At 32.5% G+C, this 12,959-nt stretch overlaps 1 protein-coding gene across 2 annotated transcripts in view; it reads right to left on the reverse strand.

Moving 5' to 3' along the window:
• Positions 1-425: 425 nt before the first annotated feature.
• Positions 426-12,959, reverse strand: part of LOC107436831 (nose resistant to fluoxetine protein 6) — a 44,114-nt gene continuing 31,580 nt past the window's right edge. For both annotated transcript variants that reach the window (XM_087153619.1, XM_087153618.1), the window contains exons 10-15: positions 9,628-9,707; positions 6,905-7,051; positions 6,211-6,334; positions 3,962-4,136; positions 2,912-3,054; positions 426-808 (exon numbers count right to left, since the gene is read on the reverse strand). In XM_087153619.1, the coding sequence (XP_087009745.1) occupies positions 674-808; positions 2,912-3,054; positions 3,962-4,136; positions 6,211-6,334; positions 6,905-7,051; positions 9,628-9,707 (804 nt within the window). In that variant the 3' untranslated portion in view covers positions 426-673. The remainder of the gene's footprint in view (positions 809-2,911; positions 3,055-3,961; positions 4,137-6,210; positions 6,335-6,904; positions 7,052-9,627; positions 9,708-12,959) is intronic.

Raw genomic sequence — 12,959 nt, forward strand, 5'->3', positions numbered from 1 at the left:
TCGAATACGAAAATTTTTCTCTGAATAAACTTTTAACGGATTTAGATTCTAGAACCTCAAATTATAGAGTATCTGCTATGGAAAATATGGTACCAATAATATAGGCAAGAGAACAAAAGTTTGAACCCCTTAATATTAATTTCACTTATGAAATTTGAAGATAATTCATTTTTAATAATTGTTCTATTTAATAATAGTCAAAACAATTCTGAATTATTGGGAGAATACGAAACAATTGGGGAAATTTTTATATGGTTTTAAAAATGTAATTTTTAAGTGACTAAATTCAAAATTTGAATGAAATTGGTCTAATAGTTTATATGTTATTCAATTTTAAATAAGTCGTATGTTTAAAATTTGACTTCCATTGTCATACCATTATAGTTTTGTAAAGATTAACCATTGTTAAAGCGAGAAAACTTGCGTTTTAGAAAACCCTTGTTAGTTTTTATTTTTTTTAGGAACTTAATCAACAAATGTTGACAATTTTTTCACCTTATAAAAATTTCATTTTTTTAAATAATATCCTTTTGAAGCTCATGTTCAGTTGCTAGCACATTTATATGTATTTTTTTTCTTTGCACAGAATACACATATTAGTATACACATAGTTGTTCAGGGTCATATAACAATAACAGCTGCTGACCACTTAAGTAAGGAAATAAAAATAGTCTTATTGAGTTCTTGATCTTGATTGAAATTTATTTCTTATAAGTTTTTCTAATCTGATTAAGGGAGATTCAAAAGTCAGTGATATTAACATTGAAAATGCATAAGTCACCATCAAAAGACCCAGAAACAACATGACCTAAAACAGTTGTGAATAATTTGTTAGCAAAATAAATAAAAGGTAGCATTACATTTATATTAATAAATAGTAACTACATATATAATTTGTTTGAAAACTTCGTTCACAAAATAAGAAGTTTTTGTGAAGAATAATAATCTTATGTGAGTTTATATGTTTTTTAAAATATCTGATAAATAATTTGGCTTGTGTCGATATTATATGTTTTACAAAGATTATTATCAAATAGCGAGAAAAATTAAGAATTTTATTGATTGAAAACCACTGAATCTAATATGACGAAATGTGACATATTATAAAGTGATATACTAGGTGTTTGTAATAACTGTCCTTATTATATATTATTAGAATACTAGTTAAAAAAATTTGTGTGCATTATTAGTTGCAAATTAATATTGTGAAAAAGAACAAATTAATTTCTAGCTCTTATTGTTCTTTACTGTAATTAATGTGGGTGAAAAAGGAATAAAAATAGCCTAAGAAATGATTTGAGAATGATGTTTAAGGAAATTCTTACAGAAAACGAACACTCAGGAGATAGAGCGTTCGCCTTCCAATGAGGTGAACTGGGTTTGAATCGACCAGCGTTGGTTGGTCGATACGAATTCCGCATCTGGCTTGTACCGACCTCAGTGCTGACGAAAAATATCCTCAGTGACAGACGGATCATGGGTTAGAGTCCCCTTACCGTCAGGCTAACCGTGAGACGTTCTTGTGATCTTCCTCTCTATGCAATGCAAATGCGGGTTAGTTCCATCAAAAAATCCTCCACAAAAGCAAATTTCTCCCAATACTTGATCTTTGGATTGGGTTCAAAATTACAAGGCGACATAGTTGAGCATTCATAAAACCAAAAATTGGGTCGGCTGTTCAACGACGGTTATAAAATATAAAAAATAGGCAAATTCATTCTGCTCTATGCTTTTTCCTGACATCATTAATGATTAAGAGTTTTTCTAAATATTTTTGTAGTGCGGGATAGCCTGGTTGGTAGGACGTTGGGCCCATGTCCAAAAAGTTGTGAGCCTGCCGGTTGAAGACTCCTCGTGTAAGTTAAATCTATCTGGTGACAAAGTCCTCTAAGTTTCCATAACAAATTAGGACCTCTGGGGGTACTGAAGTGGGGATTGATTGTTTTCTGATTCAGGTCAAAATTTACGATGTATGGATAAATGAATAGATTTGCCCTATAAAACGTGCTGTGATGTGTGTGAAGATATTCTTGGCCAGAGATGGCGCCACTGAAAAAAAAAACGCACCCATTGTTTCAAATTAACTTGGTTTTACCAAGTAGGCTAGCTGGTATTGGCAAGTGGCTTTAGAAACAACTAAAAAAAATTTTCTCACTTTAATGTTAGTTTGTCACCCATAATGTGTGTAGTTTTTAATTTTACTAAATTTTAAATATTACATTTTAAGGGTCATCAGTATTTAACACCCTGTTTCACTCTCTCTCTGTATGTATATATATATATATATACACCGAAGAGTCATTTCATTATGACCACCCTCCATCTATAACAATGAACTCGCCCAGGTTTTCATGGTTTCTCACCCAGGAACAATGTTTTCATGGGGCACATTAGGACCCATAATCCTGATAGAACAATCCCTGACGTCTGTAAGCTACTTGAACATAGTTGCAGACTAGGTTCACCCATTCATGGCAACAGTTTTTCCTGCAGGGGATGGTGTTTACCAACAGGATAATGCACCATGTCATAAGGGTAGAATCGTCATGGATTGGTTCGAGGAACATTCCAGTGACTTTCAAGTCACGTCTTGGCCCCCAAATTCACCTGCTCTTAATCCAATAGAGCATTTGTGGTCCTACTTGGAAAACCAAATTCGTGCTGCCATGCTACCCCCTCGCAATGTGAGGGTATTGCAGGACCAGTTGGTGAGCGCTTGGTACCAGATACATCAGACTACCTATCAGCACCTTGTGGAATCAGTTTTGAAGGTTAAAGGTGGTTCTACATGTTATTAGCAGGGTGGTCATAATGTAATGGCTCTTTGGTGTATATATCTGTGAAAGTTCCATACTGATGAAGTTTAAAGTATCTAATGGTTCATATTGGATCTGTAGAAATTGCTGCTTACCATTGTCTGATGGTTGAAGTCCAGCGTCTGTCTCTGGTTACTTGAATAAAGATCCATTAAGATGACATGAATCAGATATGCGCAATAAGTCAGTCGACTCAGAGGAATGAATAATTTGTAGGAGAGAAATTTGTCTAGAACACCTGTAAAAATGATTTATTTATGAATGCTGCATTTCAATAAGCTTTCTAAAATGAGATTTAAGTAATTTTTAAGTTCATCATTTAAAAATGGCCCTCTTAGCTCATCAAATTTCAACTTTATAATTGCGTTTCAACAGGCTGTAGATTTTTTCTTTTCATTTACCGGTATTACAGTTGGTAATTCTTGAATTATAATTTTTTCTTGTACATATGCCCACTCACCTTCTGAATGGTAAGTTTCTAAGTATTAATGTTTTTGCACCGCAAAATAAAAGGGTGTGTAAAGCTAAAAAAGTGGAGAAAATTCGAAAAAAACACTTAAAATTACCATAACTTTCGAACAAATTAAAATTTCGAAAATACTTGTGTTAAGTTTATAAAAAAAATATTGTCCTTTGGGAGCGTAAAATTTCAAAACTGTAATTTCATTTCTGCGGTCAGCATGATATTTTTACAGTTAAAAGTTCTTAACAAATAATCGCATGTTAATTTTTTTTATTCCATCGTATTCTCTGTACAGTTTTTTTTTCACACCAATGCAATTTCAAGTTTCTAATTGTTATAAATTTGCATGGAGTTGTAACAATGTAACATAGAATTGAGCCCTCAAAAATAGCTACAGTGGTCTTTATGATTTTTTTAATCTACAGAGTTTCTGTATTTTTTCATTTTATTTTTGCCATAGATTATGCATTAAATACATCCTGAGTATTTCTTTTTGATTTGCAAGTAAAATACAATATTATTGTTCATTGCTTTATTCAATCTTAAAGGAACTCAAAATGTTATTTCAATTATTTTTGAAAAAAGAAATGAAATTACTGGGAGATAATACTTTATAGGTAAGAAAGTTAATAGCACTCATAAGTTTTATTTGTAAAGAGGGAAAAATCGATTTAATACATACCTCCATGTCCAGATAAACAAACAAAAATTAACCAGCTCAAACTCAAGCCATAAACTGTGCGAGTTAAAGCATTGTAAAAGCTGGCTCCCACTAAATTTGGTGTTTGGTGATAGGTACCATAGACACAGTACAAACCAGATGTAATGGATAGCAGCCAACCAGTCCATAAAGTAGCCTATAAATTATCAAGAAATTATGTACAGTCAAACCCCGCTATAGTGAACACAATTTATAGTGGACACCCGGATATAGTGAACGAAATGTTCGGTCCCGTACCTAGCTGTACACGTATAATGTTATTTTTTGTGGATATAGTGAACCAAAAAGTGAGGAAGTTGGATATTATGAACTTTTTTCCTGTCTTCGGCTTATTTTTTTTTGTAATAAATTTGAAATATCTACTTCAAAATAAATACTTATACTGATTTTTAAAACCAATTATAGAGTGGAATATAGCGATAAGCATTTTTTCTTGTTTGCTTCTTTTATCTAACTTTCCCATCCCTAAACAAAGAACAACCCAGACAAAATTTTCCCTGAATCAGCTTCGCATTAGCTAAAGATAACAAATATTTTTTTCTTCTTTTTTTTTTTACACAAGACGAAGAGTAATAAAAATAACTTTGCACATTTTTTGTTACTACGTATTATTTTTCAGTCATTTTTGTATTTCATTTAATTGGCCATTTATTTAATTAGTGTATAAAAAAAAGGAAGGAGTTCGGAAGCCTTAGTTAAAATTGTTTGTGGAACGGATATAGTGAACCGAAATTTCGGTCCCTTGAAGGTTCACTATAGCGGGGTTTGACTGTATAATATTTCGTAACATTCTTTTTGAAATTTTAATATTATATTTTCACAATCTCTTTTTATATTTTTTGTAACACTGGGAAACAAAAAATTTCTGTTGCACGAGTTTTTTTTTTTTTTTTTTTGTTTAAGCGGATGTTGGATTTTTACACGTCGCTGATTTCAAATCTGCAATCTATTTCTCTCTTCAAGCTGCAGTTTATTTAAATAACAATTTTCGACTATCTTTTGTTGAAAAATACAAGTTTAAAAGAGTTATATTTAACGGGGATTCGTATAAATAAATGTTGTGGCAAATTTCTAGGAGAGTTAAGGCACATCATCAGGATTAAAATTGCATAGGAACCCATGGACGGAAAATTCGCACGCCGCTAGGGGCGCTTTCTTATTATGGACTGTTTCTTCGCGTACTTCTGGTCCCTCAGTGGACTGCTCGTTCCCAGCAGATCACCGATGTCAAGCATCACTGGCTGCTGTCAGTGTGCGGGTGGGTGACCACTTGGATCAGTCTGCGTAGGGACCGAGGGTGTGCGGGATTGGTCCTCGTTAAACTGTTCTATCGTAAAGTGCTCGACTTTGCGTGCAGGTAGTTGGGCTACTGAAGTTGGGGTGCCATCCCCTCTGCAGAAGATCAAAATTGTGATGGCGTGTCTTCGGATCATCCTCAGGGATGTTTCCCAGACCGTCGCCAATAGCCCATTGTGCAGTTCTAGTGCGACGTAAATTAACTACAACTACTTCGCGTGCTTCTGAAAAGTTCATAATATGAAAGCGCCTTTAGCCGCGTATGCCGACATTTTTGGTCGTGTAGGTTCCTGATGATGTGTCCTAACTCCCCTAGAAATTTGTCCCAACATTTACACGAACCCCTGTTTCATATAACGTTTTTAAACTTCTATATTTTTATTAAAACTTTTATTTAAAAAAAATGATAACTTTAGGAGTAAAACTAATTTCAGATTTGGAGTCCCCACACCTGAATTAAGCAAGATTAAGTATTTGTATAAATGCACCAAAAAATTTGTTTCCCAGTGTAATTATCTATACAATTTTATTCTTTTATTTATTTTTTAATCATTTTTATTATTATTTATTTTTTTTGAAAATTCAGTTTATAGATTTAGTAAGTTCTTGTTATATTTTTAGTTGTAGTACCGAAATTAATACTATTGAAGCAGTATTAAATAGAAATAAGACATAAATAAAATCTTAATAATTAAAATAAAAATGAAAATATAAATGTGCGTTTGCAGAACAGTACTTTATCAGGGGACACACTGCCTGCAAACACACAGGAGCCTTTCTGTTGTTAGTGGATTTAACCGAAACTAACAGTGCCCCGAGGCCCCTTAGTGGGAAGACAAAAAAGTAACATTTACCACAATTTAAAAGCACTATATACTATTGAAGGAATTTCAGAGGTAAATATGAATACTTACACGATTAAGACTTATGTTGGTTATTTTCTTTTTGAAAATTACGTAACCCAGTGCTATGCCGATCAAATATGGCGCAATTCTAGTATAAGGCTTGTAATAAATTTTGTCCATATATTCCAGAAATCTAAAAAAGAAAAAAGCCTAAATACAATGATATTCATACCATTCGACGGCATTTGTATCATTCTTAAAGTAGAATGCTTAAACATACTTTGGAATTTTTTTGGAAAAAAATATTGTAATTTCTTGTTTTTTTAACATTTAAATATTTTTGAGATAAAAATGTATTATTGGGAATTTAAAAGCACTATTTCCAGAAATTCTTGTCATTAAGTTCGATTTTAAAAAATTGTCATGCCCAACTGCTATGTGCCAATCACTGGTTGAATATACTAAGCGTTCCTTCTAAACTCATCGCCTTTATTATGTAATTTAACATATCCTTCTAGAAGTAATATGTTAACTAGGAAAAAAAGCACTTCTGTAACCTAATTCACTCCTATGGAAGACGGAACTGAAAACATTAAAACCCTTTAAATTGCCAGAGGAAGCAGAAGAATTGAAAAGTTGATCATTTGGAAACACCTCAGTGTTTTATCAGGCGAACTGGTTTTGATGTTTCCATACTCATAGTGACTACACAAATCTTGATAGGATTTTTGTATCAGAAGGAAGTAACAAGAGCCTTACTTACCGTTGCAAATATGTTGGGTCTGTTTCCATATGACGAATATCACCCAAAGATCCAGCTAGTAAATCATAATGGTAGGTGATAATGAAACCGCAAAGCCAAGACCCGCATAAGAACAGTGTCATAGTTGCGTAACCGATTTTCGGCCACCTGAAATAAAATTTGCTTTTAATGAGAAAATTCACTGATTCGTTCACGATTTTTCATTATGAAATAAATTTTATATTTTAAATTTTTTTTTTAATATCCTCAGTTTTTACGCTTCAACTGGGTACCAACTCGAAAAGAAGTATACTGCCGAAATCTCACGGTTGGGCATGTAATCACGTGACTGTGCATGACGAGTAAACGTTACAGCTGTTAGACTTGGTACGCTGAATCAATTGGCGGATCAGATTTAATCTGATGTCTACAAGCGAACCAGAATGGCTGCTGAATTCGCTTGATGTCACTTCAGGTTCCCAATGTAATAATTGCAAGCGACGTCACGCATGGTGCAGATAATCAGATTCGACGCATGCGCGTGGCGTCACTTGGAGGCATCCAATGAAATCTGATCTGAAAATTGATTTAGGGTGAAAATAAACTCAAGCCTGAAAGTTGTAGCTTGTGCTGCAGCCATGCGCAACCACGTGATTGGAAACTTGTATGTGATTAGTTGCAAGTACCCAATTATGATAATTAGTTCTTTTAGAAAGCTACAAGTTGGGAGTTTTCGTTGAATTGGGTATACTATAGCCTACGTCACAGGTTGTGTTATTCCTACTAAATTTAACCCATGAACGGCATTTTCTGCGAGCCTAACTTCAAGCCATAAATAAACAAACGAAGTGTTTGATCGTTTAAATAGCTGCTCGCCAGATTTTATTGCATTATAAAGAAAAGTAATTGATATTCGATTTTTGATTAATAATTGATTTATGTGGATAGTGGCATAGAATTTAGCATTGCGTCATGGTAAATGTTATTCCTACTAAGTGGAAGTAGTTGTGTTTTTTTTATATTATACCCAATTATAATTTCGTGGTGAGGATTTAAGGATATTTGTAAAAAAAATATTTCACCGCAAAACTTTTACTTTTTAAGGGCTTTAAAACTGTATATTTTTTGTCTAATGGATATGATAATAATAATAAATTAATGATACTGATAATTAAACTGGGGATCCCATTAAGGTGCGTAGCGTTTTTTAAAGGTGCTTATTTTCGACTTTTGTTTTTTGAAAGCCCTTAAAGGTGCTTTTTTCATGGGGTGTTTTTAAAAAGTGCTTAATTTTCCCCTTTCGAAAATGAGATTTTTTTTCTTCACCATGTCGATTTTCGCCACGTATTAAGCAAAAGCGTGCTTTTCACGTTGTTCTATTCAATGTTTTTAAAATTCATTCAACCACAATCTATTTGGGTGTACCGTCGGTCCATAGCGTACGAAAGCTCCAATCATTTTACAGGTTTGATGAAATACTTGCGAGTCAGCATGTGAGCTGGGTTCTGTGAAATTATTGTACTCTATTGTGCAACTCTGCTGCATTTTGCAAGATATTCTCCATTTCAGGCTTCATTTTCCACCATCTTATATGGAACCGTAAAATCTCTCGATCTTTTTATGGTGGCTAATATAATCAAGAAAATAGTTCTTTGTCAGAAACTGGTTATTTTATCATGATCATGTAAAATCTTTGAAAATTTTTTTGCCTTTGTTAATGTATATAGTGTTTAAAATATTTTTTGTGTGCTTAAAAAGTACTTAAAGGTGCTTATTTTTTGTTGAGGGATTTGGCTACGCACCCTGGGGGAGGTAGTGCACATCATATGGATGGAGAAATGCATTACAACCGTGATCTAAAAAGTTACAGGCTACCTTATGAACTGTTTTTGTGTACTTTTATTATCTTATCTTAATTTGGGTTATCTTAATTTTATGTTTTATAATAATTATCTTCGAAAAATGGATTCAAATAGTGTGTGTTGATATTTCGATGTCTTGTTCCGTTGTCAGTCTGGAAACATGGGGAAAAAACTGTTTTGGACTGGAACACTGAATTCTTAGCTTCACCCAAAAGCTGTGTGGGCTAAAAAATATTTTTTAGCGGTTGAAGTGAAGGAAATTTTAACTGACTTTAAATTAACCCAGATTCTGACATGGCATGGAAATTTTAGCCTCTATTTGTTTAGGTTTAATTTAGGGAATTATAATTTCTGTTCTTGTGGTCATGGTGTTGACATTGTAGAACGCATTATATTTTATTGTAATTTATATTCAAGTCAAAGAGAAAGCTTTAAAAAAAAAAGGGAACTGAGACACGGGTATTTCTTGGCCAACTGTTTTGTCCTTGTTTATTAAATGCACTGAAAACCTAAATATTTTACGCAATTTTGTCTACAACTTGACTTTTTTTTAAAAATTTGTTCCGTTTCTTTTCAATTTACAATTGTACTTTTCCCATTTACATCTGTGAGCCTCATTTTATACTTTGTGTAGCATAAGAAGTCATAAATTTAATAATAATAATGTAAATATGTTCTGTATTAGCTGTTTTATCGTAATTTAATGATTTGGCGACTAACTTGACAAATTCGCTAAATTATAAAATTGCTATTACGTAGTCTATTTGGATGCAATTCATTGTGAAAGGTTTACCGCATCATTGAAGCACAACTCATAAAGAATTGACAATATCTCTAATTTATGAAAATGGAAAAAAATTAATAAAAAGTTCTTTTATTTACCTCCAAAGTGTAATCAGGAATAAGGGACTTAAGGCAAAGAACTGCATATCATTTGCTAGATACCAAGTCAAAGCAAAGCACTGGAAAAAACATACATTTCTTTAATTTGAAAATTTCAAAAGTCATATTCATTCTTCTATCAGATTTAAAACTGAGAATGAGCAACACCTCCTAGAAGTATGAAGGCCTCAGCACGGATCAATTTAGTAGTCCGATGTGACGAAGTTAACTGCGCAGTTGATGAAAAATAAGAAAGATGTCATTACGTTCGGGGTACTAGGCTGCGCAGTGGTTGAAAATACGACATATGTCATTACGTTTGGACTACTAAAGGATATTTATGGTAACCCGTGCAGAGGCCTACTCTTTTCTAGGAGGTGTTGGAATGAGGCAGTAATTTTGATAATTTTCATCTAGGTAGAAAAATTTCGCCAAGAATTGGCGACTTTTTAAAACGAATTATTAACTTTTGAAATATTAAAGTAATTTGTCCGTTCTAAAGCTCAGATAATTCTTCAAGTCTAGATGATGTATAAAGTTTAAAATCATTGCTTTGCTTCAAGTATAAGGCACTTAAACTGTGGCTCTTTTATTTTCCTTAACTTCGACAAACAATGCTAATCATTAGAGCCCGGATTTTGATGACCTAAAAAATCTCAACTAATGACCTTAAAAAGTGCAGAAAATGCCCTTAAAAAGGGCCAAAAATGCCCTTAAAAATGCAAAAATTGCGCAAAATATGCCTTAAATAAAGTAAAAATATTGAATCAAAAAAATATTTTGGTCTTTAAAATTATTATGAGTCATTTAAAAAATATAAAGCAATGCAATACTTGTTCTACGTTCATTAAAGTTTGAAAAATATGTTTTATATCCTAAAATAACAAAAAAAGGAAAATATATTGACACCAAAATATTTTTATTTTGTATAGAAACTTCAATGGATATAACAACTTCCATCTCATAATATTACTAAATATCAGAATTACATTGGATTATTAATTTTTTTTTTGATAATTTGAAATGTAAACGAGCGTCTCTTGTCTGAAAGTAAATTTTCATTCCTGCAGAAGCTTCTTTCAACTTCTACTGATGTTATTGGTGCGTACTTGAAAAAGACGGTCTCACTTACTTACAATTCTTCTTCAATATGAAAAGATTTTGCTTCACCTGTTAATATTCTATAGATTTTCTTCATTGTAATAATGAAAATTGATAAAAAATAGTAAAAATTGGAAAAAATTAACAAAAAACTTTAAAAAATGCATTAAAATGCAAAATACGTCGCCCCAAAATTTAAGGAAAAATGCCCTATAAATCTAAAAAAATGCTCTAAAAGACAAAAAATGTCCAAAAATGCAAAAAAATGCAAATGTCATCAAAATCCGGGCCTTACTAATCATCAATTGTATAGCTTGATAAAAGCTGGGGGGGGGGTCATGAGTTCGATCTTAGAAACAAACTAAATAATCTGCATTTATAAGCAGCAAGGTTGAATCTGTTGTGGCTGAAAATACTCTTGTTGGTTGGGGAAGTTTAGAGTGAGTGGCATCTGCTCAGTTGCTGCCCACGCTGCTTAAACAAGGACAAAATAATGTGATACTGCTAGCGTAGCCTGAAAAGACGAGTACTGAAATTTTGGAGCAGGTGATCGTGCTTGCATTAAGATCACGTGTTCCTTGTAATTAATTTTTTCTTGTATTATCTAACCTAATCAAGTTTTAACCTAAGGCATACTCATAGTCACTTACCCTATACATAATTACTTTTTGCTATCGTTTCGAAGAGGATGATGCTAATACCAATTTTACGTCTGTGCTCTGTACAGTGCGAAAAAAACTACCCTGAATAACTTTTGATCTCTAATGATCGGATTTTCGCATTCTAAGGACTCAGTTTGAATGGCTCGAGGAGGGGACCTCAAATATGCTAATTAATAAGTGCAGACGATATTTTAAATTCCGAAATCAGATACAAAAACGTACTTTTTCTGAATCAACGTCCTTTTTTTTCGACTGATTAGGATTTCTGACCTCCAAAATATAGGGGGTAGCCGCAATCTGGGAAATCTGGTCCCAATATTTTGATCAGGAGAGCGATTTAAAGTTTATGTTAATTTTACTTTTTGCGTATTTCACTATACCTCGAAAACTTTTTCAGCGAATTGAAAAATTTTTTGCACATAATTGAAAATTTGTTTATCCAAAGATAATTCCATGCAAAAAGTAACTTTTAGTAAATATTTATTATTTTTTGTTATTTTATTTAAGAATGGTTGAAAAAAGTTTAAATTGTAAGGTATACAATTTTTTGAATCATTTTAAGGAACGTAATTTTGTACAGCAAAATATAAAATTTGAGCAAAATTGATCGAATAGTTCCTGAGAAATCAAATTTTAAGTATCCGATTTTTTTAAACTTCAATTTCTCAGAAACTATTCGACCGATTTTTGCTCAAATTTCGTATTTTTCTATGTATAATTACTTTCTCTAATTGATGCAAAAAACTGTATACCTTACAATTAAAAAAAAATTTCTCGACCATTCCTAAATAAAATAAAAAATAATAAATATTTACTAAAAGTTATTTTTTGCATAGAATTATCTTTGGATAAATGAATTTTATAATTGTGTGTAAAAATTTTTTAAATCGCTTAAAAAGTTCGAAATGTAGCGAAATAAGCAAAAAGTAAAATTAACATTAAGGGGTTCAAACTTGAAGCGCTCTCCGGACCAAACTACTGGAACCCTATTTCCCAGATTGCGGCTCCCTCTCATATTTTGGAGATCAGAAATCCTAACACGTCGAAAGAAAGCCACATTAAAAGAAAGTTTATTTTTGTGTCTGATTCCGCAACTTAAAATATCATCTTCACTTATTAGGTAGCATATTTAAGGTTACCCTCTGGAGCCATTAAGATTGAGACCTAGAACGTGAAAATCCCAACATTAGATCAAAAGTTTTTCAGAGTGGGCCGTTTTTTCTGCGCACTGTACATCTTTAAAGGTATTTTTTTTTTATTGTAAATCATTTTTATAAGTTTATATTATATTGCTCGATATATCTGTATATCGGAGGTAAAGGACGCCATGTTCATTTGTTTCTAAAATTGAGTTTATGCCATGTGCATATTGCATATTTTTCATTCTATCTTGTGGTATAGGGCACTATGTCCTATACCACATAGTTATTGGGGATATAATAATTGGGGATGCTAGACAGTTTGAAAACACACCATGTCCTAAATCCTCTATAGGTAAAAAATCTAAAATTTGCTCTTTTCAAAAATTAGATTTTTGTGACATGATATCCTTTACCTCCGACTTACAAA

The sequence above is a fragment of the Parasteatoda tepidariorum genome, chromosome 10 (assembly GCF_982258835.1).
Source record: "Parasteatoda tepidariorum strain Cologne lab strain chromosome 10, Ptep-v5.0, whole genome shotgun sequence".
NCBI classification, from domain to species: domain Eukaryota; kingdom Metazoa; phylum Arthropoda; class Arachnida; order Araneae; family Theridiidae; genus Parasteatoda; species Parasteatoda tepidariorum.